At 35.8% G+C, this 26524-nt stretch overlaps 1 protein-coding gene across 1 annotated transcript in view; it reads right to left on the reverse strand.

Annotated features, from left to right (window-relative positions):
* The window catches only part of INSC (INSC spindle orientation adaptor protein), a 99477-nt gene that overhangs the window by 43428 nt on the left and 29525 nt on the right, over positions 1-26524 (reverse strand). Inside the window, exons 2-6 of the mRNA XM_074149449.1 lie at positions 20413-20758; positions 19784-19836; positions 18007-18130; positions 15439-15552; positions 9512-9637 (exon numbers count right to left, since the gene is read on the reverse strand). Of these exons, the coding sequence (XP_074005550.1) occupies positions 9512-9637; positions 15439-15552; positions 18007-18130; positions 19784-19836; positions 20413-20758 (763 nt within the window). The remainder of the gene's footprint in view (positions 1-9511; positions 9638-15438; positions 15553-18006; positions 18131-19783; positions 19837-20412; positions 20759-26524) is intronic.

The raw sequence follows: 26524 nt of genomic DNA on the forward strand, positions 1-26524 counted from the left end.
TAAGTATTTTCACCCCTATCTCTCTTCACACTTTATTGTGGCTACAGCTAAGCTATTTAATGCACACAACGTAAACACATTCAGTATGTGTGTTTACATATGGCTACAAATGCAGATATGCGATGCAACCGTTTCCTGATGAGTAAGAAGAAAAGAATTATGAAAGGTACTCATCCGATAGGTCTTTCTGTAAGGCCATGTCTTTCCAGTTTCTTTTCTGCCTCTATCAGGGACAGGAGGAATATTTGAGGTCCAAAATAGCTCTTTCCTTGCACTCTTTTTAAATGCTTCAATTGATTCTCATTAATCTCTGTCTTCAATTTAGGAGCTGAGTAAGCTGCTTCTTTCATCTTAAAATTAAATTTGCTTGATAGATGATTATTATTATTATTAGGTAGGGAAAACCCACCTGTCACTTGATGTGTTGGCTTCTGTTCCTTCAGACGTCATTCGTGGATCATTTGCTGCCCTGATCATTGTCATTGCTTTAAGCAATTTTTTAAATCATTACAGAAAAATCATCATCTGGTGATTTCCAAATTATTTTTCATTTATAAAATTCTTTTAACATCCTGACTTTGAAACATAAATCTAGAGCTATTTGGAGTGCTTTAAATAAAATACTTAGTGAAATATAAAATCAATAGATAACATAAAATACCAACATAACTGACTGCAAAAACCATGTGTAAATTATACGGGAGCCAAACAAGTGCAGAGTGGTAATTTGGCACCAGCTCAAATTTTCAAAATGAAGTTGGAGAGAATGGCAATCTACAGGCACTGCTCCAATTTGATCTTGCACATTGAAGTGTACACCTCAGTAACCTGGCATAGTCCGCAGACTTCCTTTTCAGCTTTCAAAATCTATTTCAATGGAACTTGAAGACACTCTCTCTTCTGCACCTCAGCTGAAAAAACAGAGGTGTACAACAAAAAACAGAGCTGAGGGGTAGATGAGAAGAGAGGCTGTTCCTCCCACATTGACTGCATCATATAGGGGAACCAAATGCCAAAGTACACCTAAGTCTACAAGCTCTCACTCTGCATCAGCACTGCTTTGGAGCCACAAAAAAAAAAGTAGAACAGAACAGTGGCAAGAATTACTCTCAACACATCATTGATAATACCTGAATGTCACTGCAATGCCTTCTCTGATCAGGTCTTACTGAAATATTACAAAACCTGAATAAAACAGAGCTGCTTTGACTGTTATGGAATTTTTGCATGTGGATGCGTCATCACAGATCCATGCTTAAGCAATGTGTCACATTAAGCACAGGGCAAAGGGAAGCAAAGCCTAAATCTTTGGGTGGCATGGAAGGACTCACACTAAAGGCAAAAGACAAAGTGTTCATTGTGGGGTGGGGTTAAAAGACAGCTCGCGCTTTTGTTATCAATTTGTAGATAAATGTATATGTTAATTTATAGACTGCCTGCTGTGCCTCTTATTGAAAAGACAGACAAGGTGTGTCAAAAAGGTCTTGTATCTATTTGATCAACTCAAAGTTTTGCTTTATTCCACAGCACTATGCGTTCAGTGATCACCAAATGATTATTTACTCTGTGAAATTTATTTCAGTCTGAAATCTCAGTCGTGAACAGACAAACAACAGATGTGCATCTCTGTTGACATTTTTAACAGGTAATGGTTCTCTTGTTTTTAAATGAAACTATTCACATGCGTACAGCTAAGTGTATGTGTATATGTTTGCAGAGTCTGGGCCAGGCCTAATATCTAAATGAGGATCTACTGATAAACGGAGTCCGTGTCCTCCAAATGGCAGCTATTCACCAACTCCTTAGCTAAGTCTCGCATTGCCCTACTTTACCAGTATTATCAAAATGTTTATCTTTAGTGCTATGTTTGCTGGCTCCTTTCTCCCTCTTCTAAAATATATAATATGATTAAAGTGAAGCAAGGTTTGTAAGGAGAGGTAATATCTTTTATTAGAGCAACTGATACATATCTCCTTAGACCATCAGGGCTACAACAACAAAACTGCTATAATTTAATTAGTCATTTTAACAGAATTGGAATAATGGCAGTGACCTCAGCCAAAGCATTTTGTCTATACTTTTTTCCTACAGAGATCTGGCAATGCCCCATAATCCTGCGCTAACATGTCTGCCTTTATTCAATTCCATGTCTCTTGAATAATAAGTCCATCAAAAAAACTCTTGCTTTTTCCTTTGCATGATAAAGTGGATACTACCATAAAGCAAAGAAATTTTAATCTGCTGTGCAGAAGTTTTTCAACAGACTAAATGATACTGCGGAGATTAGCTGCCAGTTGGTTTGGGGGGCTTTTTGTTGTTGGTGGTGGGTTTGGATTTGTTGAGTTTTTTTTAGAGAGGGTGGAGGTTTGGGGTTGTTTTGTGGTGGTTTTTTTTAACGTTTCACACTGGTTTTCAGTATTCAGAAACATGTCCCTTTCATGACTTCCAAAGCACTTTGCTGTAAAACTGCAGGCTGTTGCATCTGGAGGTGGTCAGATTCTGCAACAACATAAAAAGTCTTGCTGCACTTGCCTGTGATTGTGCTGAAAGAAGCTGCATTTAGTAATGTGTATACATAGCTGTGTAATCAGGAGGTAAAACTTGAAAAACCACCTAATATATACAAAGCCAGCAGTTGAGGAAGGGCAATTCCTGCACTCTCAGATATGATTTAATGAATTTTGCAGGGGCTTTGACAGAAATGTAATTTGCCAAACCCAGCACATTTTTCACTGCCAATTAATTAAACAGCCTTACTGAGAAGAAGTGTCCAGTAAATTAAAGAGCTGCAAGCCTAGAACTTTACATTATCTAATTGTACCACAAACTCAGCTGCCGAAATAGATTTCCCTGGTTATCAAAAAGGCTATGTGAAAAGCAGCTTTTGAAAATGTTTCAAAACACTGTTCCTTAGGGTTCACATATTTCTGTCTCATTGTAGCTCTTCATTCTCCTATGACCTACACAATTACCTAGCAACAACAGTGAGACATAACTCTCAGCTCCAGCTATCAATGACACGAAGTTTCAGTGTGCTCTGCACTGTATGTCAAAAGTTACCTGAGTTAGTCTTTAAAGGGTTATCATCCTCTCTCAAAATTCAGAATATCCATTCCTGCTTACTGTTCGTAACTTCACAAGCATGATTTCAAAACCTGACTGCAAACAGTCACGGAAGATGAGCCAAAACAATGTTCTCAGAGGGAAAAAAGTGCCCTTATGCAAAACAGAAGAGTTGAATCTTCAGCCAAAGGGTTGTAAAAGGAACACATCACTTGAACTCTTTCCATCTAAATCATTTCACATGCTCTTTGTCCACAAGCCTGTGTTCTGTGGTTCTAAGCATACAGAAAGAAAGTTTCCAGTCTCTTCCCAGCCATAAAGCTTCACAAACACTATTTTGGGGAACAAACAAGAATGATATTCCACTTCATAAAACACTGTTGAGAATGTGTTTGTCAACTAACACATTAGGTCGGGCTCTTCTCAGTGGTGCCCCGTGACAGGACAAGGGGCAATGAGCACAAACCGGAACACAAGAAGTTCCATCTCAATATGAGGAAAATCAAAATAACATGAAATTTGACTTTTTATTAATTAAAACTAAATTTTGAAAACTATGGTTTTCTTGAAAATATTTATCTAAAAAAAAAAAAAAGCTTAATCTTATAAACTCTTGGATTCAACTCATTTTAGAATAAAATATCTATATAATTTTTACCATCTTACCGGCTGATCTAACCCTTTGTTCTGAAACTAACTGGATTCAAAACAGTGGAAATAATCCATAAGAATTTTTCATATATTAACCAGGAAAAAAAAAAAAAAAAAGACATTTTAACACAAAGCTCTTCTCTGAAGAGTGAGGGAGGCTACCAGTCTGAGGCAGACCTCTGGACTTCCTGAGATTTTTTCATTTCTGGAAGTCCTGTGCATAAGCCAGTACTTGCCATAATAAAAATCAACATTTCACTGCTTCTCAGCAAGCTGCACACTACTATGTACTTCTTAAAAGAAGCAAGCTACCTGCAGACACATTTTTATATGTATCCATCTATGCGTCTTTCCTTTGTGTCACACACATTTTCTAGGAGACCATTACTAACGTTTTGCTTCCCTTAGTATTTTGCATTTGGAATATTCAAATATGAAGACAGCTATATAGTTCATTCAGATCAGGTAAATTTGTGATCTCTTGTATGGTAAGAAGTTATTTCCATCATATACCAGGTACTACAAGAACAATCATGATTGTGGGGCATTCACATGCTGTGACAATGAAATCCACGGGCCATCAGCTAACTTTCGTGTTCAGATTTCAGAAGTGGTGACACTATCTCTCTTACCAGGCCATCCAAGCCCTCTTAATCAAAGCCCTCTCCATAATTCTCACTTTTGCCTCACCCTACAGCCGCTTACTTGAATCTTAATGGTTTTAGCAGCTGAGATTTAAGGCAACACAAATACTCATCTGAAACAGAGTTACTCCCTGGTTTTGACTGAGGTTAATATTTGAAACTGAAAGTTCAAGGTGTTTGAGCTGAATGAAGCAATCAACTCACATTGACCCAAAAGCTATGATTAAATTGAAGTTACAGGTTCTGTAATGAACATTTTACTTAATTCCCAACAAAATCTTGATTCTCTTATATATCATTGACAAACTGCATCCCCATCATACGGAAATTATTATTGTGTGTAAGATCATGGTTGTTCTTAAAAATCAGACTGGGTTCACAGTGAACAATAGATTTTAGGTTACTCATGCTTAAGAAGTTTTCATGAAATTCATACAGTTTCCCAACCACAAAAATTGTACACTTTGTACTTGCTTCCCTCTTTCTCATATTCTTTTTCTGGAGGTAAGTAATTTGATATAATGTTCTTTAAATAAAGGATTTCAAGCAATTTATAATCTATACCTAGGCAATTTCGCTTAAAGCACAGTGATAAAAGCTGTGTCACTTGTTAAAAAGAAGGTTTTATTAATGAAAGTAAGAACTGTTGTCAGCAGTAATTTAAATAGTGTAAGTAAACATACACTACACAGTGTTAATATTTAGGCAGCTGCTTGAATGACTATTTGTATAAATCGTTATGTTATTGTGGCAGTTGAGCCTTGATCTAGGTCCCAGCTGAGTTGCAGCTTTTTAATGTAATAATGTTTCACATGCACAGTAAAAATTGCAATACACTGCACTATCTATTTGCTATTTATTCCTGAACTAGCTCTGCAGTTCTTTTATTGCAGCAGGAAGTTTACCCCTGTTAAAGTCACACAACTGAGCTTCAGTATAGGGCAAAAATTGGAAAGCCATGCCTTCTAGCACCAGTCAACAGCAAGCAATTGTATGGACCGACCTGAAGCAGAGAAATTGCCAGAGTCTTTAGGCTTTAATGAGGCTGCATGTCAGCATATGCACTTAGTTCAGAGCTCTGCAATACAAGGACCTAATGCAGCCTCAGGAAGGAAAAAGGGCTGAAGAACTGCTTTAGGCAAACAATGTGCTAAAGATGTACAACTGCATTAAAATACAGACCCTCTTTCCAGGCAATACTGCTTTACGCTGAAGAAAATACCTCTTAGATTTTCTGTCTTGACAATGAAAATGGTATTTGACGTACCTAATTCTCAATGTAATTTGCAGGACGTACATTATCAGACAATCAAAATCACAAGTATTTATTTATTTTTACCTGAAGTTTCAATAAATGAACATGTTAATCTATCCCAACTCTGTGCCTTCAACAGTCCTTCCATGGAAACACTTGAGGTGAATTAAGTTTTCAAAGCACATTCATGCAGGTTCAGATATTCTTTCCTCTAGAACCCTCACCTATGGTAATAGGAATCTTCACCTATTGAGAACCAACCTCCCACTACATCATTGTATTTCTGTCCCAAACCTCAGGGCTAGATGTAAGACCAGGTCTGCATGTGCAGCACTAACACTGTTCTTCAGTTTCCAGTCACGCTCACCTTCCCCAACCTCCTTTCAGTTCCTCTGGTTTTACAAATTTTAGCTATTTTCTGTTTTATCTATTATCTGTATTTTATGTTGTCTCTGCATAAACTCTGGAATGCCTAGACCATCCTTCCTAATAACCATCTAATAACCTCTAATAACCTCTCTAATAACCATCCTTTCTAATGCAGTGAGCTTTCTCCTAAAAATTTTGCATGCTTAAGTGCTACAAGACACAGATGACAAAGCTCTCTTGGGTACAAGGACAGGCAGCTACAGGAAAGTTCTGATTGTTTTTCCAGGGTCTCTGCACTTCTCTCTGAAATGGGACTGGTCGGGCAGCTGAGACCAAAGAACAATCTCAAACCTGCTGATGTCACAGTGGATCATGAAGTTAAAGTGTACCAAGCAACCAGATATCCGTAAGCAGCTTGACGCACTAAAATTACCACTTGTGGAGCACAGGTCACATAGAACAACATTTATTTACACACAGTCCTCAGTCACAAAATGAGGCTATTTCTTCACTATCTATCTACTTTAATTGCCTAACTTGTTAGTGAGTTCCTAGGGCTCTGTAGTTCAATGTACAAAGTAACAGTACCTTTTCAAAAGCCAGTAAAGTACTTGCAAGTGAAATAATAACTATTCTAAACTGACATTTTAACCAACTGATTTTGCATTATTGTACATACAGCCAACTAGATTCACCTAAAAACATAAAAGCTAGTCATTGCAACAACTACTTGGTCATTGTAATTATAGCAAAGATCATCTTGTTTATCAAGATGATGAAAAGGTAATAATCACTTTTTTAAGTGTGCTGGAAAGAAAGTAGTGCAGATATATATTTAAAGATGCGTAACTGGGAAGAACAAGAAGGTTTTTTTTAAAAAAATGAGGAAAATATTTTTGCTTAAAATGTCAATTTTCTACATCTTCAGAAATAAGCACTCAATTGTTACTTTCCTTCATTAGTAAATGAGGACAGTATTTTCAAATTGCAATCCAAAAAAACTCAAGACAAATAGTTTAAACCCAGTATAGTATTATTCACATTAAATTTTCACTAATTGTGAAGAAAGCCTAATATTCAAGTATCTTAAACCCCAAGAAAAGTGTTAAAACACTACTTGGATTGCTTTCTGTGAACCACTGACTTCCTTGCTTGCTTGCTTTCTAAATAACCATCTGCATTAACACAGATGTTCTCCTTACCTTCTTGTGTTGCTACTGAATTGGTAAAATCAAAAAGCATTGGATAAATAAACAATATTCCTAATGTCTTTAGTAATTAAGCACTGCAATTACTGCAGGAAGTATACCATCCCCTTTTAGTTCACCTCTCAGACAAATGTTCCATTAGAAATGATAGCTCTTGCTGCTTTCAAGTGGTCTTTTAAACACTTCAGTGGTTATGAAATCTAATTGAAAAATAGAGGTGGCGGTGTTTGAGTTTTGTGAGTTTTATTAATTATTTTTTTAAATTTTGAATTACCTAATCTGAATTGTTTGGAGGCCAAGCTTTATTTGTTTGAATGAAGTTTGTCATTAAAAATCAAGTTCAAATTGTACTGATGCTTTAATGCACTAGGTGGCATAATGATATTCACATTAGAGCAAACTAAATGTTTTACCACCACCCAGGTATTTAGTCAGATAATAGAAGCTTCCCTTCCTGCCAGATAAGAAGTCCTACTGTAATTTCTGTAACGATAGGAAACCTAATATTGTTAACCCTCTTTTTTGTTCAAGAGTGCTTCAAATTTTAAAAGAAAAAAATCATTCTTATTTAAAGAAGACAATATAAAAAACTGTATGGAGTAGTGTTCACATCAAAATACTGGACATTTGATCCATGCACTTTCCATTGATTCTATATGGTCAGAACATCTTGTTGCTTCTAAATAGATGTACAAGAAGGGTGAAAAGTGTGTACAAAGAGTAGTGAAACTTTTTGTTTACTGTCCTTCCTCAGCTCTATAAAGTAGCAAGCCTGGGCTGTCACCGGCTGATACACTATTTACAGATGACACAGCATTGTACTGGCCTGTGTTGATTAACCTCCACTAGCACTTGAAGGGACATTGATCTCATTGCAGAGAAATTTTCTTCATTTTTTTATATGAAATATCCCATTCTCCCCCATTAGAAACCCAGGCATGTACTGGACCCAAATAACATATGGAACCTCAGCAACACAATTTTAGGTAAAAAAGTTGACAAAGTGATAACCTGTGATTTCCTGTCATAAACCTGTCTGTTCAGTCATGTGAGTAGGATTAATGTCCAGCCCCTCATGTTGTAGACATAGGTTTTGCCAAGATGTGATTTAAGGATTAAAGGCACAGCTGAAAAACAAACTACTGAAAGCAGTGGTAGGGATTCCTGTTAAAAATCCTTTAAACCCTACTCCAACCCTGATTGTGACAAAATTTACCCTGAGCGATTTTACTTGTGACCAAGACTAAAGTAGATCAAAGTACGAGCTTGAGAGTTATCACTTTTTCTAGGACTCCTGTTTAGTCAGCTTTGATATGGGCCACATTAAATGCATGTTGAAGCTGCCAGGAATTGGACCAGGTGAGTTGTATCAATCTTTTCCATTTCTAACTCTATTAATTCCACTGTTATAGTGGAAATAATGAAAGATCCTTTTAGACTGATTCTGGTGTCAGTCTGAAGCAGCATTATGTCAAAAAAAATTTAAGTCATCTTCATTTACTGTAAACTCAGAGACTTGCTTTTTGCTGCAGATGTTCTGTCATGGTTTGCTTGAATTCTGGGCAGTAAATTACAAGATACGTCAATGTAAAGTGGCAGTGAAATCATTTATCATTAACTTGAAGAGGCCATTATTCAGCTGTGGAAGATGACTGTTTTATGAAATACAAAGAATGAGATCATGATTTAGTGACCAGAAGTGTTCATTTTACAAAACACAGCAATATGTAGTGAGAGTGAGAAGGGAATAGAGCCTAAGAAGTTGATATAATTTTATCTGGATAATGTTTTGATATTTGCCATCTCAGTTAAAATTGGCTTTTATGAGGCTTGTTGCTGATTAGCAGACATTTTTCTATTGGCTAGCTGCTATATCTGTCCCAGTTCTTTCTGTGCAATTACAACTCTTACAAGTTACTGCAGTACCACAAATAGGTGCCCTACCTGAGCGTCAGGAAAAGATTTAAAGAGGTATAAAGCTTTCTGCGTTTTAAGGGTTATTTGAAATATTGAAGTTTCTAAACAAACACTTCAGAGAGTCTGGAGATTATAATTTCTCTAGTTTTTTGACGTAGTTACTAACGTGTTCACCTGTTTTATTAAAATTATCCCCACTTAGGAAGCTTATTTGTGCAAGCAACTGAATAGAATAATGTTATTGCTGGAGCTAATTTTGTAAAGACTGAAGATGTGTTCAGCACAAAAAAAAAAAGCATAGTATGAAGCACAGCATCAAACATCACCAAGTTATCAATTCCTAGAAGAGATTAAAGTAGGACTTCTCTGTTTTATGATGCAGTTGATAATGCTGAAGTGCCTACCTTTTCCAGCTGGTGCATCCCTTCCTCTACACAGCAAATGGATGCCAAAGTTCTCAGCGTCTGAGGATAAAGGCACCTGAAATAATCCTGGCGACATATCTTAAAGAGAGCAGCTACACCTCCTTCCTACAGGGGAAAAGGAAAAATCAGAAAAGCAGAAATGAATGTTTCCCTAGTATTTAATTGAGAGTGTGATTGGGGCAAATTCCTTTAGTAATTTATCCAAATTAGCTATCATCACAACACCAACAAAGAGGAAGTTAAGCTCACACAGAGAACTCAAGTTGATTAATGCTTATACACTGAGTGATGAAAAAGTAATATAGCCTCAGTGGGAGGTGTGCTTAAGTGATTGACTTTTACCAATTACAAGGACAATTTAAATTAAATTTGACATTCATGTGCAAATTACAAAGAATTATCAATAGGCATATTGATAGACAGCAATTGGAGTGACATTTAAGTGATAGTTCAACCATATGCTATTAGTTTAAAACAGATTTTTTTAGCATATACTTTCCATTCCTCTACATTTCTGAGGTCCATACAATATTTATTTAATGCTAAAATGTAAAAGAGAAGGTCATATGCTCAAAAAGCTACTGAAAATAATGTGGAAATAGGTGTCAAGTTCTATACAGATGCAATCCATATCTTCATCCTCTAACACATAAAATTTGTATTACTACACTTTTTTCTTTAAATATGGCAATGATGACAAAGATTTGAGTATATATACATCCTTACAGTCAAAGATTTGAGTATATATATATCCTTACAGTAGTTATCCTTAATCATTTCCAACACAGCTTGTAAACATATATGTTAGCAAAGTTCACATAATAAATGGAAAGATATAAATAAATACAGACAATATATGCACTTCATGTGGTGGGGTTTTTTTTTTGTACTGTTCTTCATTTCAAAATGTTATTCCATCAGGTACACTATAGATGCCTTATATTATGCAAAAGCAGATATATAAAGAGGAAAGCATTTAAAATATTAATGACAGATGAAAGATCTCAGACTAAAGTAGACAGATTACAGTAGTAAATTAAAAATAGTTGGAATCATGGACCAAGTGTAATATCCACTCTTCTTTTTAAGCCTGTTTCAGTAGCCTTTATATAAAAATATTTTTCAGATTCACAGCAATAACTTTTTTCTTCTCAACTATTTGTGTTATTTGAAAGCTCAACAGCTTACTGACATAAACCCTCCGGACTACAATTCAGACTTCACTCATTTTCAGAATTCTACGTTTTTATACTAGTTCTGCTAGAATAGAGTAGAAAATAATAGAGCAAGCAAAGCCATTCAGTCTAGCAAAAATAGATACTGGTTTATAAGAAAATTAGAATTAGACAGAAATAACACCTCAATATATTTTCAAGATAGAAGTTTTAAATTATGTTTTTGTAAATATATATGTAATTTTTGTGAGATCAGTGAAAACAGTAGGATTACTGAGGTTTGCTAAGAATAAAATTTATTTCTGGAATTGTAAGAAGTTCACATGTATCTGTATGAGTTATTTTATATCCAGTACTGCTATATATAGCCTACTGCAAAAAAGATATTTCTGAGCCTTTAAAGTAAAAAAGAGGCAGTAGTGACAAAAAAAAAAAAAAAAATCTGTTGTATTTTTCCTTCCACAAAATGATTTTGGTATTTCACCCAAGCAGTAATTAAATTATCTATGAAAAATATAGAAAAAAGCTATTATACTGTTGTCCCCAAACCTAAGGTAACTGGGATTTTTTTAAAAAAAAATTATTATCAACCTGAAAGTCCCCACAGTTCAGTGAAATCAGAGATCATCTGATTCTCTGCTTTAGTCATAATAAGCAGAAATTTGTGGATGATACTTGTAAAGCTCAAGTGATTTTGGCACGTTTCCTTCAAGCTTTCTGTATGACAAATTGGTGCCCTGCTTTTGCCTCTGATGGACAGGAAATGATTTATCACTGCATTTATCAGGAAGAGATCTAAACTGTTTATTTTGTGCCCTGTGTGCCATTACCAAGCTGTAAAATATTGATCACAAGTAATGAACATAGAGAGCTGCAAGTGAAATATGGAATAGGGAGGAAGTACTGAGCCTGATTCTATGGCTTGTCAGAAACACTCCCCTCACTGGGACCTCAGCATTCCTCAAGATTTATTCTTCTTTTTCAAGATTTGTCCCCTGTATCTTCTGCAATGATGACAAAACATCTGACAGAGATGCATGTAAATTGGTCAAATGGGTAAACCAGTACCATTCAGACAAGGAAACATCACAGCACTGAGCTTTGCTTGCTTTGGAGATTAACTTGCACCTTTCCAAAAGATCCCAATATGTCTAAGCATGTTTTTATTTGTCCTTTGCAGACTTTTTGGCATTTCCAGTTTTTGACCAAATAACATGAAACACTGCTCTTGCTGTAATTCAAGTTTCATCTGGCACAGGCCACAACTACTCTATGAAGCAGTATCTGAAAGAGAGGAGAACTTCCTTTACTGCTTGATGACCTACTTCTCTCCTATATTGCATTAACAGGAATTCAATTTCGTGGAGACATCCCTGAGATGCTGTTCAAAAGGGCTAGCATTAGGTAACAAGATCACCCGAAATACAATCACAAAGAGTATGTGAAGGAGGTCATGAGTATAAGAAGCCCCACTGCGCATAGTAAGTTGAGTGAACAAAGAGGGGAGAAAAAAGGCATTCAACTCTAAGGTGTAATAATTTGTAATTTCAGCCTGAAATGACTGAAAATTCAGTGAATTCTCATCAATCCTTCCCGCATGATGGAGGGCAATATTTATAATTAGCTTGAAAGATGATCTCCAAAGAAATCTTCAAAGTAAATCCTTGCTAGAAAAGAAACTGACATACAAAGAAGGTAAGGCCAAGATGTATTAGAAGCTTCTCAGAGCAAGCACATTCATATGAAACTCAAACAGTCAACATTCTCCAAAGAAGGGTGTAATAAGCAGGTATGGCTATCATCATTATCTTCATTTTTATCTCTCTATATTATTATAGCATCCTGTTCAATACAGTTGCTATTAGACTCCAATTATCACCAGTGAAATGGATTTATTTACAAAGACTTTCTTTATCACTCTGTGTCCCAGCATTTATTTATTATAACTCTGGAACTGATTTTTACTTATTCTTCTTCTTGTCATGAAGCCAAATCAATTTAGAACCAGTCTACTTCAAGTAGTGCTAATTTTTGACAGTTGCTCAAGTACACCCAAAATTTATAATTTCTGTTTTTTAGCGTCTCCTTATATTCTCAGAACATGAAGGTAGAGTTTTAACAACTAAGACTAATTTATAATTTTTAATATGAAGGATCCCAGGATCACAATCTAATAGATACAATGTAATAAAAAAGACTTTTGAGAATACATCCCTGCAATGCAACCCCAGGCAATGATGCAGCAACGTAGTCACATTGTTTGGTGCTTAATTATGTATCATAAGAATTGACAGAGGAGTATTGTAGCAACATTTGGTTCCAAAGACAGGAAACATCTGCAGACAGAAACCTGACTAAATTTTTTTCTGGGTACTTGCAACAAATGCTCTGGTTGAGTGTTCCTTTCCTCGTTTTCTCTTTTTGCTTTTAAAATTAACTAAACTTGTGGAGTTTCCATTATGCTGACACCAGTGTAGTTGCTTGTAGATGAACACCACATATTATGGTTTGAAATTCACAGATTACCATTGGTTCTTCTATTAGCTCAGAATTCAAGGATTTTTTATTATTATTATTTAGGTTTTCTCCCTTAATTTCTTATCTTGCCCTTGCAACTACTCATTTGTGTTAAGAGATCTCAGTCTTTATCCTTCTGGCAGCTAGCAAGAATGACTAACTGGCTGCCAGGGTGAGTCAGCAACATGACTTTTTCACGGCAGATTACAAAGTTACATGCTAAAAAAAAAAAAAAGTCAAAGAATGCCTTCAGGTGGAATAAAATTATAGGTGACACTTCAGCATGAGGGATTAACATTTCAAAGCTTTTTTACATTTTGGTGAAATATTGGCAGGGGAGGAGAGGAAGGAAGACAGAAGACTGAAACTCTTACCAAAATGTAAAGTGAGAAACCAGTTCCTATAATACTGCAGCTCTCCAATATTATCATGGTTCTTTGTTTGCATGTTTGAGATTTTGGTGTGCTTTAGAGTAGTAATTTATAGGTTGGGACAGGAAAAAAGATAAAAACATTGTTCTACAAGATCACACACTGTCATGGAGAGTAAGACTTCAAGGTTACATGAAAAAATTTGATGAGTTTTGCTTTCACTGTAAAGAAACATTCCACTTTTCTGGCTAGTTGTTACCAAATATGACAATTCTCAAGGGAACTTCTTTATCTCTGGGAGATTTTGAGATCTTTGCAAAAATTGCATCCTTTCTTCCCTCTTTATGAGTGAGTGCAATTCCAGAATTTTTAATTTTTTTTTCCAGCAAATCACCTTTCACTGTCATAGCTAACTACTCAAGTGACTGAATTCAAAATTCTGGTCTGTTACGATTCCTCTGCCACCTTGCAGACACTCAGGACAGGTGATGTAATCGCTGCTGTAATTTGGCAACCAAACACCACTTAGCGGTCTGTGCATAAGGGGATGCATTTCCTCACTTGCAAACCTGTGACACGCCCAGGTTTTAGCAATAAATTAATTTAGTGATTTATGGAAAATTAGAATTCCCTTCTGCTAAATTAAACTGTTATGGAATTCACACAATGATAAAAAGCACAAGACCAAATTTCCTCAATTTTTTAGTTCTGTACTTCCTCAATACTCAACATTCTAACATTGTTTTTGTATACCACTGAGTGGAGCTCAAATACCAATTTAGAAAAAATTAAACCTCCTGGCTAGAGGATCCTTGCCGGGATCCACTACACGTTTGAGTCTACCTCATTTGCAGCCTTCAGAACACAGCAGTACCTTTTATGGTGCAAACATCCATTTAAAGGCAGATCAAAAGTAATATTAATTAAATGCTGCTGTTTAACCTCATCTTTGATCAGGACAAGGGATTAGCACACCACTCCATAAGCAGAAGCTTGGGAAAGGAGGCTTTCTTCTTTCTATATACACTTCAGTTGTGATTATCTTATCCTCGACCTCCAACAATGCCCTGCATTTCTCACTTTTTCAAGATCCAAGTGTTCACAAAGGTGCAAACCCTGCAGAAATTGCAAGTATCATTGATCTTGGCAGAATGATTAATTTATACCTAAAGTTAGCACCAACTACTCAGTAAACAAGAACACACACTGCCAGAAGTAAGTGTGATATTCTTCTGTAAAAGGACAATAATGGATGCAAAGTATTTCTAGAATTACATCTTTGATAATATCTCTAACCTCCTCTATACACAAAGCTAGAGAGGTCTTGCTGTTTCTCTGCATAGTCTGCCATATGCATGGCCGATCATAAAGCTTCTCTCCACTTACGTGGCTGTTACCGTCAGGAGAGACACTACAAAGGTGCCCAAGATGCTGAAGGGAGTGGTGGCACAGGTGGCACAAAGACAACTGTAGCTGAATCAATGCCAAGAAACCTGCTGGAGCTTACCATCCTACTGCGGTTGCTTGCACAGGCATTGAGCTTTATTAAATTAAAGACTGGGGGCGTTGCAGCCTTTTTTTTTTTATTTATTTTTATTTTTAATCTAATGGGAATAAGGTGGTAATAAACTCTGCAGGGTAAGGCTTGCAAAAGAAGAAAAAGAAGAAAAAAAAAGTTTCTCAGAGTAAATTTTGTTGTTCTTTAACCTAGATTATTTGTCTCCTGAAATACAGAATTTCATCTTGTATTACACATTTCAAAACTCGCAGTCACCACTGTGTTAAGTAAAATAACTCACTTGTATTGCTAGTTTACTTTGGATTAATCCATATATCCCCTTACCTTAGCTATGATACGGCAGAGATGAGCACCTTCCTGGGTAAGGCTGAATAAACTGCTGATCGCTGACTCAGTGACGTACACACTATCCGACAACTCTATTTGTCTCAGCAGGTTCTGTGTGACGTAAGATAATAAACATAATTTACTTCCAATGAAAAACATTAGTGTTATATTTAAAGATAAGGTGGTGTAGAAAGTCTGGTTCATTTAATCCATATCATCTTGCTTCTTACCCAGAGAACAGAAAAAAACGTGTGTAGGAGTCAGAGTGATAACGCTGTAACACATTCATCATTGCATTTGAATAGACATAACCAAGAGTAATGATATTTAAAAATAAATACGAGTAGCATAAGAGAACAGGTATGTGTGGGAGAACATTCCATAAAGAACTCTTCAGCTATTTAGAAAATTATTATTGGGTTTGGCCTGGGATTGAACTAAAATTTTCAGAAGACAACTAGTTGTCTAAGTGTATAACCTGTATCACAAGACGATACAAGGTTTCCACCTTAGTTATAAGGAATATTGCTATACTCTAACACTGTATTCTAAGGCTCTGGGTTCATCGCTATTCTCAGTCTACACAGAAAATGTCATGGAACAATACAGGAAATTATTGAATAGAAATATATTTTATTCCTCCAAAGTATGAATCAGGTTAAATATTTTTATATTTGTAGTTATCTTGCTTTTCCATGTGTGCCATTGCAGCTTCACAGAGAAACACAGCTGTCAGAAGAATATGAAGTTTATTTAATTTTATTCTTTCTGAAAGCACATACAATTGTTAGAGGAAGATTTAATTATATCTGCCAGGAGGAATGTAAGGATTTTTATATTTAATCCAACTTCAAAAGAAGTGCAAGGAAATATCCTATATTTTACACTGTTATAAGTAAAAAATTCAATTATCTTCCTTTTAAGATGTAGTGTTCTCCCACCTTTACCACTAGAAAAATGTTCCATAAAAGACATAACAGTTCACAATTTGATATGAACCTATCCTGAACAAAATCCCGATACACTGATTAGAACGGGAAAGCTCTTGAATACACAATTTAAGCGAAGCGTTCTGGCCTCTCACACAGACACAATCTATTCCAGAGCAGCAAACTACCCACAAACAGTGTGGTTGTTTGGCAGAAGTGAACACACAGCCTGACTGAATAGCTCAGAAAACTGTTCTTAAAAGCCTTTTTATTAATGACATCTAATCCAAGTCTTCAACCACACAGATGCACATAAGATGATGCAGAATAATTAATTCTGATGCCCTAAAAGAAAAAGGGGCTAGGATTTCAGGTGTATCAATAGGTGTCAACGTGCCCAAAGACAGAAATATTAAGCAATGAAGAACTGCTTTTCACATTAAAAGGAATAAGCCTCAAAAGAACCACAACCTACTCACTGAATGTGCAATATGCAAAATCATTTACACCCTACAACTCACATGTGGCATTTCACGTAGTTCTCATAAATCCTAACCAAAGTGCATTTAGCAAGCAGTTTGTTAGTTTGACTATAATTCTGCAAATGTATTTTGAAGATTCTCAACTCCTAGTAATAACCTTTTAAAAGTCTAAGGGATGTTTCTGAAAGAGCCACAACTTTTTTTGCTATCTTAATACATTAAAGTGTGTTAGAGTTTGACCAATACCATGCATTCATTTTGTTTTAGCACCATAGTATATACTATTTAACTATTTCGTGTTCACTAAGCCTCTCCTTTCCTCTTTCTCTACAGGGACAACACAAAATTTCAGCATAACATCACCTCTAAAATATGGGCAAATTAATTGAGCATAATTACATTTGGGGTGTTTTATTTGAGGAAGATTAGAGGGTCCAAAGGGATTTCTAATGAGATCTCAATAAAGAAACCTGTGCAAGTCAAGACAGATTGGTTAGTCTTGCAAGTTGCTACTATTTCAAGAATGACCTAATGGAAAAAATTTAATGCATTTGTAGTCTCAGCCTAATTACTCAGTCTATTTGTCTACATTTAATCACCACTGGAAACTATACATCATGCCTGCAATGCCTCTAGAAGGTTACACGTACACCTACAAACTGTACACAACACTTTATTTTATCACTACTTCTAGAGTCTAAAACATGGACTAGTTAAAATGCGTGCTAAAATAATGTACCTGCTATGTTTACATCTTGTAAAAAGTTTAGCTTTTAATGAGAATCACTGAGAGCAGGAGAGACTTTTTTCAAGGTTTCTAAAGAAGAGCAGTACCAGTATGAAAGAAAGACAAAATGCATCCAAAGGTTTTATTAACAAGACATTGTCCAGAGATTAGATCCTTGCAATGAAGGAGGCATATCAAGAAAAGGAAGTAACATAGTGAGCCACAAGATCATTTCATTTGAGATTTGAGGTTATTGGAGAATTTGAGAATACAAACACTTATATCTTTTCGCAAAATATTTGAATTACAGATCGTAAACTTGCTGAAAATTTAGAGTTGTAATTCTAATCCTCCTCTTAATGGATTCTCTCCGTCAAGATTCAATAGTTTTGAAAAACTTTTTTTTTTTCTTAAACTGTAAACTAACCTGTGCCTCATGTGTTAAAACCAGCTCTATCAACTGGCCAAAATACTGAGCAATGGTAGTGAGCGTTTCATTAATACAAGATTTCATGGACTTCAGTATCTCTTCATCTTCAGTTTGTACACACCTGAAAAGAAGGAGAAAGGAAAGAGATGAAGGAAAAAAAATGCAACAGACAACTATGTTTTTATCAAGCTGATTGTCACAGGTGAGCTCTGTGTTAATAATGGGGATATAATGGGAATTCAACTGTTCATATGAGGACGCTGTCTTTGTGCCATTAGCATCATACTATACTTTAATCAAAGCTTTGTCTACACATAGTAAGTATACTATCAAAGAACAACAGTAGACATTAATGAATAGTTTTGAGTTTACAATTTACTTCACAGACTGCAGGCAAAATCTTGCTGCAAATGCTGTGTGTTTATACCAGTGTAACTCTGTTATTTTCCACTTATGCTAATAGTTACAGTCACGAAGATGCCTGCATTTCAACTGCAGCTGTGTATATCCATCCATCTTTCATGACCAAACAAGTGTTTTCAATAATTTTCATTTCTTTACCTTCTTTGTCATAGTTTAATGATAGCAGCATAAGGACCCAAAATGAATGTGTGTCCAAACAAGTACAGTTCACTTAAATTTAAACTGCATACTTAAAAGTAAAATTTGGCCTTGTATACAGAAGGATTGCATACAGTTACAGAGTTAGTATAACTATCCTGTAACCAGTGATATTTGGCTGTAACTGAAGAAAAGAGATAAAGATGGAAAACTTTATACAATTCAAATTAAATAACTAATAGTTCCTCACAGAAATGGATTCATTTGAATTGTCAAAACATATTCCACCCAGGCACGTCACTCAAATAGGAAATATAGTTTGGTTGATCACTGTCTCCACCTACACAGTAAGTCCCCTTTTCAACTTTACCTGTCTTTCAGCCACCTATAACAACTTTTGTCAAACAGACAAGGAGAGAGAGGGCTGATTTAGGGCAGATGCTGTGAGATCAGAACTCTCATTAAATCAGTGTGCCTCATGGCAGAATATAAAAGTAAAGTCTGAGCTGTGTAGGTTTGGCAAAAGCAATAGAGCTTAAGAAATGTTCTTTCCTGATAATTAGATGGTGTCATTTTCCCCCAATGATCCCCTGAGCAGAACGTTGCACAGTGTTTAAAGTAAATTGAAAAAGACCAATGGAACTGTGCTGGGGGAAACAGGATAACATGTTAGGCAGGGGAAATATCATGAGAAGAATTATAAAGAGAGTCTTATTTTCCAGTCTCAGCGTTCTGGAGTGCACAGAGCTAACTAAACCTACAACTACAATTTAAAGGAATGTGTATTTATTTTGATTTACTAGTACATGGATATGTGCATACAGGAACATGCAGTACGACAGTTTAGGAACGTAAGTTTTCACACCGGCTGAAATCTTGGCTCTGCAGAACTTGAAGGGACCTTTGTCACTGATATCATTAGAGCCAGACTTTCTCCCTTGATGTCTAAAAGCCCTGAAAAATCCACTTGCACGCAGCTTTGTGTCTATGCCAGGCTCTTTGTGCAACAGCAAATCCCATCTTTCATTAGGATGTAGTTTAGATAAAAGCAACTCACTTCACCCACCAGAGGCTAATATTGAGAAACCCCTTCAGAGCTGCAGGGGCCTAGTTAAAACATTTGAGGGTGTCAGTGGATTTGTACTTCTCATTAGAAATTCTACAACATAATAAAACTGCAAAATTAACATTTCAACTAGAAAATTTGAATTACCTTTCTGTGAATGCTGTAAATTCTGAACACTTGTCTATTAAAAGTTTTTCAAACTGCAGAGAAAGAGAAAATGGTTTTAAAGCAATATCCATACACAAAATTTTTAAAAATCACAGAATGATATGGGGTTGGAAGGGACCTCTGGAGATCATGTAGTCCAACCCCTCTGCCAGAGCAGGTCCACCTAGAGCAGGCTGCACAGGGATGTGTGGAAATAACACTTCTTTGTGATAATTAGGTGAAAACCCTCCAGAAACATAATATTTCATATCAACACTCTTTTTCTACTTTTCTGAATAAAACAAGTAGAGATAAAAATGAAGTTAACAAAAAAGTGTTATTTTCTACATTGTAAATGCAAAGGAACTCACAGATGGAGCATCTGATTACTTTAGTCCAGTAGTCCTCAAAAATGTAACATTTAATCAGTGTAATTTGTCAACATTGTTAACATTCAGAATCAGGCCTATGATAAAATAAGATCCAAAATGGGTAAAGAATGTTTCCATTGCTGATTAAACAGGCTAGGAGTATGTAAGGATTTCTTACAGATTGTTTAAAGTAAGTTTTAATTATTAAAAAAAAAAAAATTAAGCAAGACAAACATGACAACACGTAAGGCATCCTACCTGGTGCATTTCTTCTGAAGAATTCCTGGTGAATGTATTGTATTCATTTATCATTGAACGCACGTGGCAGTTGACTCTTACTGTCATGCTGTGAACTCTCTGCCATCTATTCTTTTCCAGCTTTTGAGCAATCCTGGTCAACTCTGTGCTTATGATCCAAGCTCTTTTTAATAGTAGCTGCAAGTTATCACACATGCTATATTGGGAGGAAAGGAGAAGTTCATTTTGTTCATCTTTCTCAACGCTAATTGGCTTGGACTGGAGAATACACATACATTCACAGTCTGTCATCAACTTCAAATCTTCCATCCATCGCTGAACGGAGTCCACCTGAATTAAGTGCATGCTAGAAGGCAGAGGAAGAAAAGGAAGAATGGGGTGAAGCAAGACAACCTGAGAATAAACCACCAGCAACGCTGTACTGTTGCATCCACCTACCAGATTGCAACTGACTGACAAAAGGCAACTAATTGAACAAACTATTTGCTTGTAGTAACACAGCGACATGCTTAGTTTTCTATTCCAAATACAGGTTTTGGTTTTCTAACCACCTTTACAATACATACCCTGCTATAAAATTATTTGTGAAAAATCAGGAGAGATTAGAGATAAGTAAACAGGAGAAGGTTAGACTACACTTTTTTGGAGGAAATGTTTCTTGTACATTCAGAGCTTAACATGATGAAGGAGCAAAGTTATGGGTGTGCTAGCTTGTTATTTATGGGACTGTACTCTCAGCTTTTTCTAGACACTTTGCCTTTTAGAACAGAAAAAGTTTTACCTTGCAGCCTTTCTCCAAAGCCCTTCTACCCACACTGATACAGCCAGACCAAGACAACAAACGATACTGTCAGCAATATGTTTCTGCCATATCACAATCCTTAAACCTCAGCTGGATTCGACTTCCTGCCCAGTCCTTTACCTTTCCCCTTATTTCTCATATTCTCCGTACAATTTGAAAATCTGACTTCCAAAGCACATTTTTGCACTACAGAAAATACTTCCAGATAGTAAAATGTGTTAACCCAAGATAGCAGCTGTACCAAGCTCTTTTGAGTCCATCTTTGTGAGGGATCCTGAGTTCCAGAGGGATCCAGAGCCTTGAGGTAGAGTTGCCTAGGATTTCTCAATAAAGTGAGGTGCCCAGATCCTAATAAAAAAAACTTAATCCTCACCCCCCAATTATACACTCATACATAGCTAGGTTTTATTAGATATGACTAGTGTTATTAACATATGTAACAGTATAAAAAAGGTCAGGTATAGGACCCCAGGTCAGACAGAGTAAAGTTTGCACAACTGCATTCATCCTTACCTATGTCTTTGCTATGGTTTCTGCTTTTGTTTCATATAGCTCAGGGACTTCCTTGGTGGCAGCACCCTGATCCCGTTGTCTTCCTGGAAATTTGCTCCCTCTGTCTGAGGCCTGCCTGGCCCATTGCTGCCTCCTGCCGTCTCTCAGACCGTCTGCACAAAATGCAGGCTCTCAGCTTCGTATTTTGACTCTCACCTACCACATGTAAGGCTGGACCTCTGTCTCCCTTTGCAGCAGGGAGCTCCCCAAGGAAGCAGCATTGCCTCTGCCAAGGGGTCCCATCTGACTCTTGCTTCCAAACCAAGGGCAAAACAGACTGCCTATCTCCAGAAATCATCTGTCTAAATTTTTTTTCAGATTTAACAATAGGTCCAGATTATTTCAGTTTACATTTCCTCTCCCCATTCCTCAAAAGAGACCAGTTCCTCTGGCAAATATATACATAAAAAAAAATATAAAACATTTCTAATATCAACAGTAGATATATAATAAGTACATATATATCTCAATATCTCTACACATCTAAGGGACAGTTACATACAGCTAAGGGAAAAAGACAAGTTATTATTAAAAACAAAGCCATAAAGTATTTTAAAATTACTTAAATTTTCCTTATCTTTACGCAAAAGCTTAAAAGATTCTCAGTGATGGGTGCTGAAAGTAACCATGGTTGCCATGGTAAAGACTGACTTTATCAATAATTGTACCCTAATAGGCCCATTATATCCCATCTCAACACAGCACCGTTCACTTGGTAATAAAGCAAAGCTGGAGGACAAGAGTTCAAAGACTCACTACAAGTTTTCATTGCATAGGAGATTTTGATTTTTATATGTCTAAAACAGTTTCTGCAGAATTTATAAATACAAGCATGACCAACAAATGTCATATTCACATACACAACACACTTCCAAAAGGGCTGCTTTACTCAGCAAGGATTTCAGATTTCTGATCTACAATGAACAAAATCATTTTTCTGTCAGCTTTCATGAGCTGTAGACTCAGTCTTAATTTTTCAGCAAGTCTTCTTAACACGAAATACTTCAAAATTTTAGTATCCCATCCTCTAGTGAAAGATGGATTGATACTAAAGGATTCTGAAGAAGTGAAGATATAAGGTAAAGACAAAATGAAATTAAATGAAAGCAGGAGAGACTGGGCTTAATTATTTTTTCCAAATTTCTATTGGTATCCTACAGCTAGTCTTACAGTATAGTGGATTGTTGTCTACCTTCTGGATATATGCTACGGTTTTATAAGATGCTATACCAGAAAGGACAAAAAGAAAGTTTGTATTATAGCCCCCATTCTTTCAACCCAGACACTGATTTATTGCATCTCAGCATCACAGTAGTAATTCTCTGTACTGTTAGATAAGCCTCACTGTTAGAACAAAATCTGCAATTACATTAGCCAGGCTAAGGATGAAGGTGAAGGCCTTTTTAATTCTTGTCCTTCCATTTATACTTCCATTTATACACTGAGCACCAGCTGAACTCAAGACATGTCCTTTCAGATCACTGAAGTAACATTCCACAAATGAACAAAATTTTCTAACATACACATGAAAAGGAGGCTCACCTCAAGTATAATTTCATATAAATCAACAGCAAACGAGATACGAGAGATCAGTTTCGTTGATCCAATCCCCCTTTTCACCATATACAATGAAACTACTTTTAATTTTAAACTTTACAAGCTACTACTATTTAAGGTCTTTATTTCACTCAGCTTTGAATATTGTGTAATTGCATTGCATGATCGATTGTGGCTCACTTTCTTCTTGCTGTATGCGTAGTCTCCCTATTACCTTTTTAGATCTGAAGCAAAGTTTCCTAATAAACAAAAATAACAACTTTAGAAGTTTGAGACCATGATTTATAACAACGTGCATAGTTTGCATGCAGTACAGGATAAACTCATTTGACACACAGTAATGTATTTTTCATTTCTAAAGTGCGCTCTGATAATTGATGAAATCTTTGTTTAGTAAGTACAAATAAACTCCTCTATTATAAATTCAGGTAGAAAAAACCTAGAACAGAAGGTTAGTCAGAAAAAAAAAACAAAAAATCGTTCATGTTTCCTTTAACCCCAAAAGCCAATCTTCACTCTGAGGAGAAAAAAGGATGATAGAGTTGTACAGAAAAGGTACAGATGTTAATGAAACTCTCCCTTTTTGTTTCTGTTCATACGAATTGTCAGAAGTACGTTTAGGATGTTCTTTCATTGAAACTTAGTATTCCTTAACTCTCAATAATGGCAAAAATAATACCATTCACCTCCTTTCAGACAGAAGAACCACAGAAAACTCCCCCTGCTCAATATGTCAGCTTTTCTGACATGTTATTCTTTAAAATACACATATATCATGGTTACTCAGGTTAAATAAAAAAATTATTCACCTTCATTTACATCTCCCTGTATTTAGAGAAAATCTTCCTAAGTATTCAGCAGATGAATTTGTATACTAATTTTTTTATATATTAAAATAAGGAAGGCAAAAAGTGTGGTCATTCCTAATTAGCTATTAGGAATCATATCCCAGACAGCAGTTACAGAACTCCAAAAACAAGTCGAAAATTTCCATTTTGTCTCCCCATTACTGAAAAAAACCTTTACGCCTACAAAATAAAACCAGCCATAATAGGTCAGACAAAAAAAAAAAAAAAAAAAATCTGTCTAGCCCATTATCCTGCTCCCAACATGGCCATTAGGAGATGCATAAGGAAAGATTACAAGAGGCATGGCAAGAGCTGAGCAATCCCTCCTTCCCATCTTCTAGCAATTAGTGGTTTTGGAACTTCCTAAGTTGTGTCTAAGCAGGATGTTTTTACAATTCATGAAACAAAAGCAGCCATTAATCCCTTTTTGAACTCAGTTAAACTTTTGGCCTTTACAACATCTAGTGGCAGTATCTCACATTGTTTGATTATTTTCTGTATGAAAAAGTGTTTCTTATTTGTTTGTTTTAAACTTGCTGCCTGGAGATATTAATACAAGCTCTTTAGTTCTTGTTTACTAAAAGATACTGAAATGATAGTTCCACATTCACCCTCTTCATGTAATTCATTATTTTATTTACTCTACCCTATCTTCTCTCGGTTATCTCATTTCCAAGTTAGAGAAACCATCTATCTAGTCTATCACCATACAGAAGTGATCCCACTCCTCTGATCATCCACTTACTCTCCCCCACCTTTTCAAAAAGACTTTTCCAGTTTTTCCTATGTCCTAAGATGCACACAATATCCAAGATTCAGGTAAATTATGGGTTTATACATTTTAATTACATTTTCTGCACTATGTTTTCCAAGAATTCCCAAAATTAGATTTCTCTTTTGTTTTCCAGAGAGCTGTTTCACTTTTACCTTCCAGAAAATCTACTACCTTTGCTTTCAGAATCTTTTCCATGAGTGATAAAACATAATTTACTTGGCTATTCTATATGTAGAATGAAAGAGATTGTTCTTCAGTTCCCTTCCCCTCCTCACATGTGCTACTTTATGTTAATTAACATATAATTTCTTCTGGAATTTTACATTTCAGTGACTCAGTATTGTGAGACTTTTTGTGTTTGCTATTATTTTAAATTTACCTGAACAGTTTTACATCAGCAGGAAGGGTTGTCCTGCTACCATAACTATTTTTCAGGTAGTTAAATACATTCAGCAAGATTGATTCGAGCATAAGGGGCCTTACTGGTGTGATTTTCCCCAGTTCTGTTTAACTGACCAACAGTAGCTGAGTAACTAGCAGAGATCCTGATGTATATAGCTAGTAGTTCCCCACCGGTTGGAATTTCTGAATTTAGTATGTCGTGGCATATTGACAAAAAAGCAATTTATCTAGACTCTCCACTATAAAAGCAGCATTTCATGTAAAAATAGCAATAAAAATAATTCAGTGCAAAATAAAAATTCAAAAGAAAGTCTCCAGCAAAGTCATCTTTCTTCAAAGTCATTCTATTTTAATTAAGGTTGTAAAATATTTGATGAAGTTTTCAAGAGCACTCAACTGAACTTGAATAACTAGCAATTTCAATAGTCTGAATTCTAGTGTACTTGCCAAAAAACAGAGTCTTTTAAAAATTGTGTTATTTCGACAAAATCGTTTGGTGTCACTGGCTGAGACCAACTTAGGGCAACAGCATTTTGAAAGTATGTTGTTCCTAATGATGCTCAAAGCTAGTTTCACACACGTTTCTGCTCTATATAAAACACTGCAGGCAAACGTCATCCTAGAGAAAGACATTAAAAAAAAGAAATAATCCCATTTTAAATTTCTAAAAGAGGCATACCATATTCAGAGTTCTATTAGTAGCATTTCTCTTCTTTTTTGCTATTTTCTATCATCTAGTAAGTAGTTTGTTAAGTAATGAATCACAAGATCTTTAGGATAGACAAGATGGATAGACGTGTGAAGGACTGTTCTATCTCATGTTGGTGCTACATGAATACAAAAGTGAAGAATTAATAACTAGATCATTTGTTTAAAACTTCCAGCTTGGAGCTCTCTACTACAATTTTACTGGCAGCACATACCCTTCTTTTTTAAATTGCAAATGTTACAATGAAGAAGAGTTATACCTCCATTTTAGCACTGAGTTTCACTAAGTGCAAAAGTTTCATGTTTTATAATATTGTGTTGAAGTCTGAGCTGATCAATTCATATGAATAATTCCAGTGGTCATATTTATAAAGTGCAAAGATTTCAGCTCAGTCGAATTATGTTTTTGAGGTTTCTTAGCCTTTTTATTCATTTTCACCTATTATGACAGATTTATTACCAATCCTA

The sequence above is a fragment of the Numenius arquata genome, chromosome 6 (genome assembly GCF_964106895.1).
Source record: "Numenius arquata chromosome 6, bNumArq3.hap1.1, whole genome shotgun sequence".
In the NCBI taxonomy this organism is placed as follows: Eukaryota; Metazoa; Chordata; class Aves; order Charadriiformes; family Scolopacidae; genus Numenius; species Numenius arquata.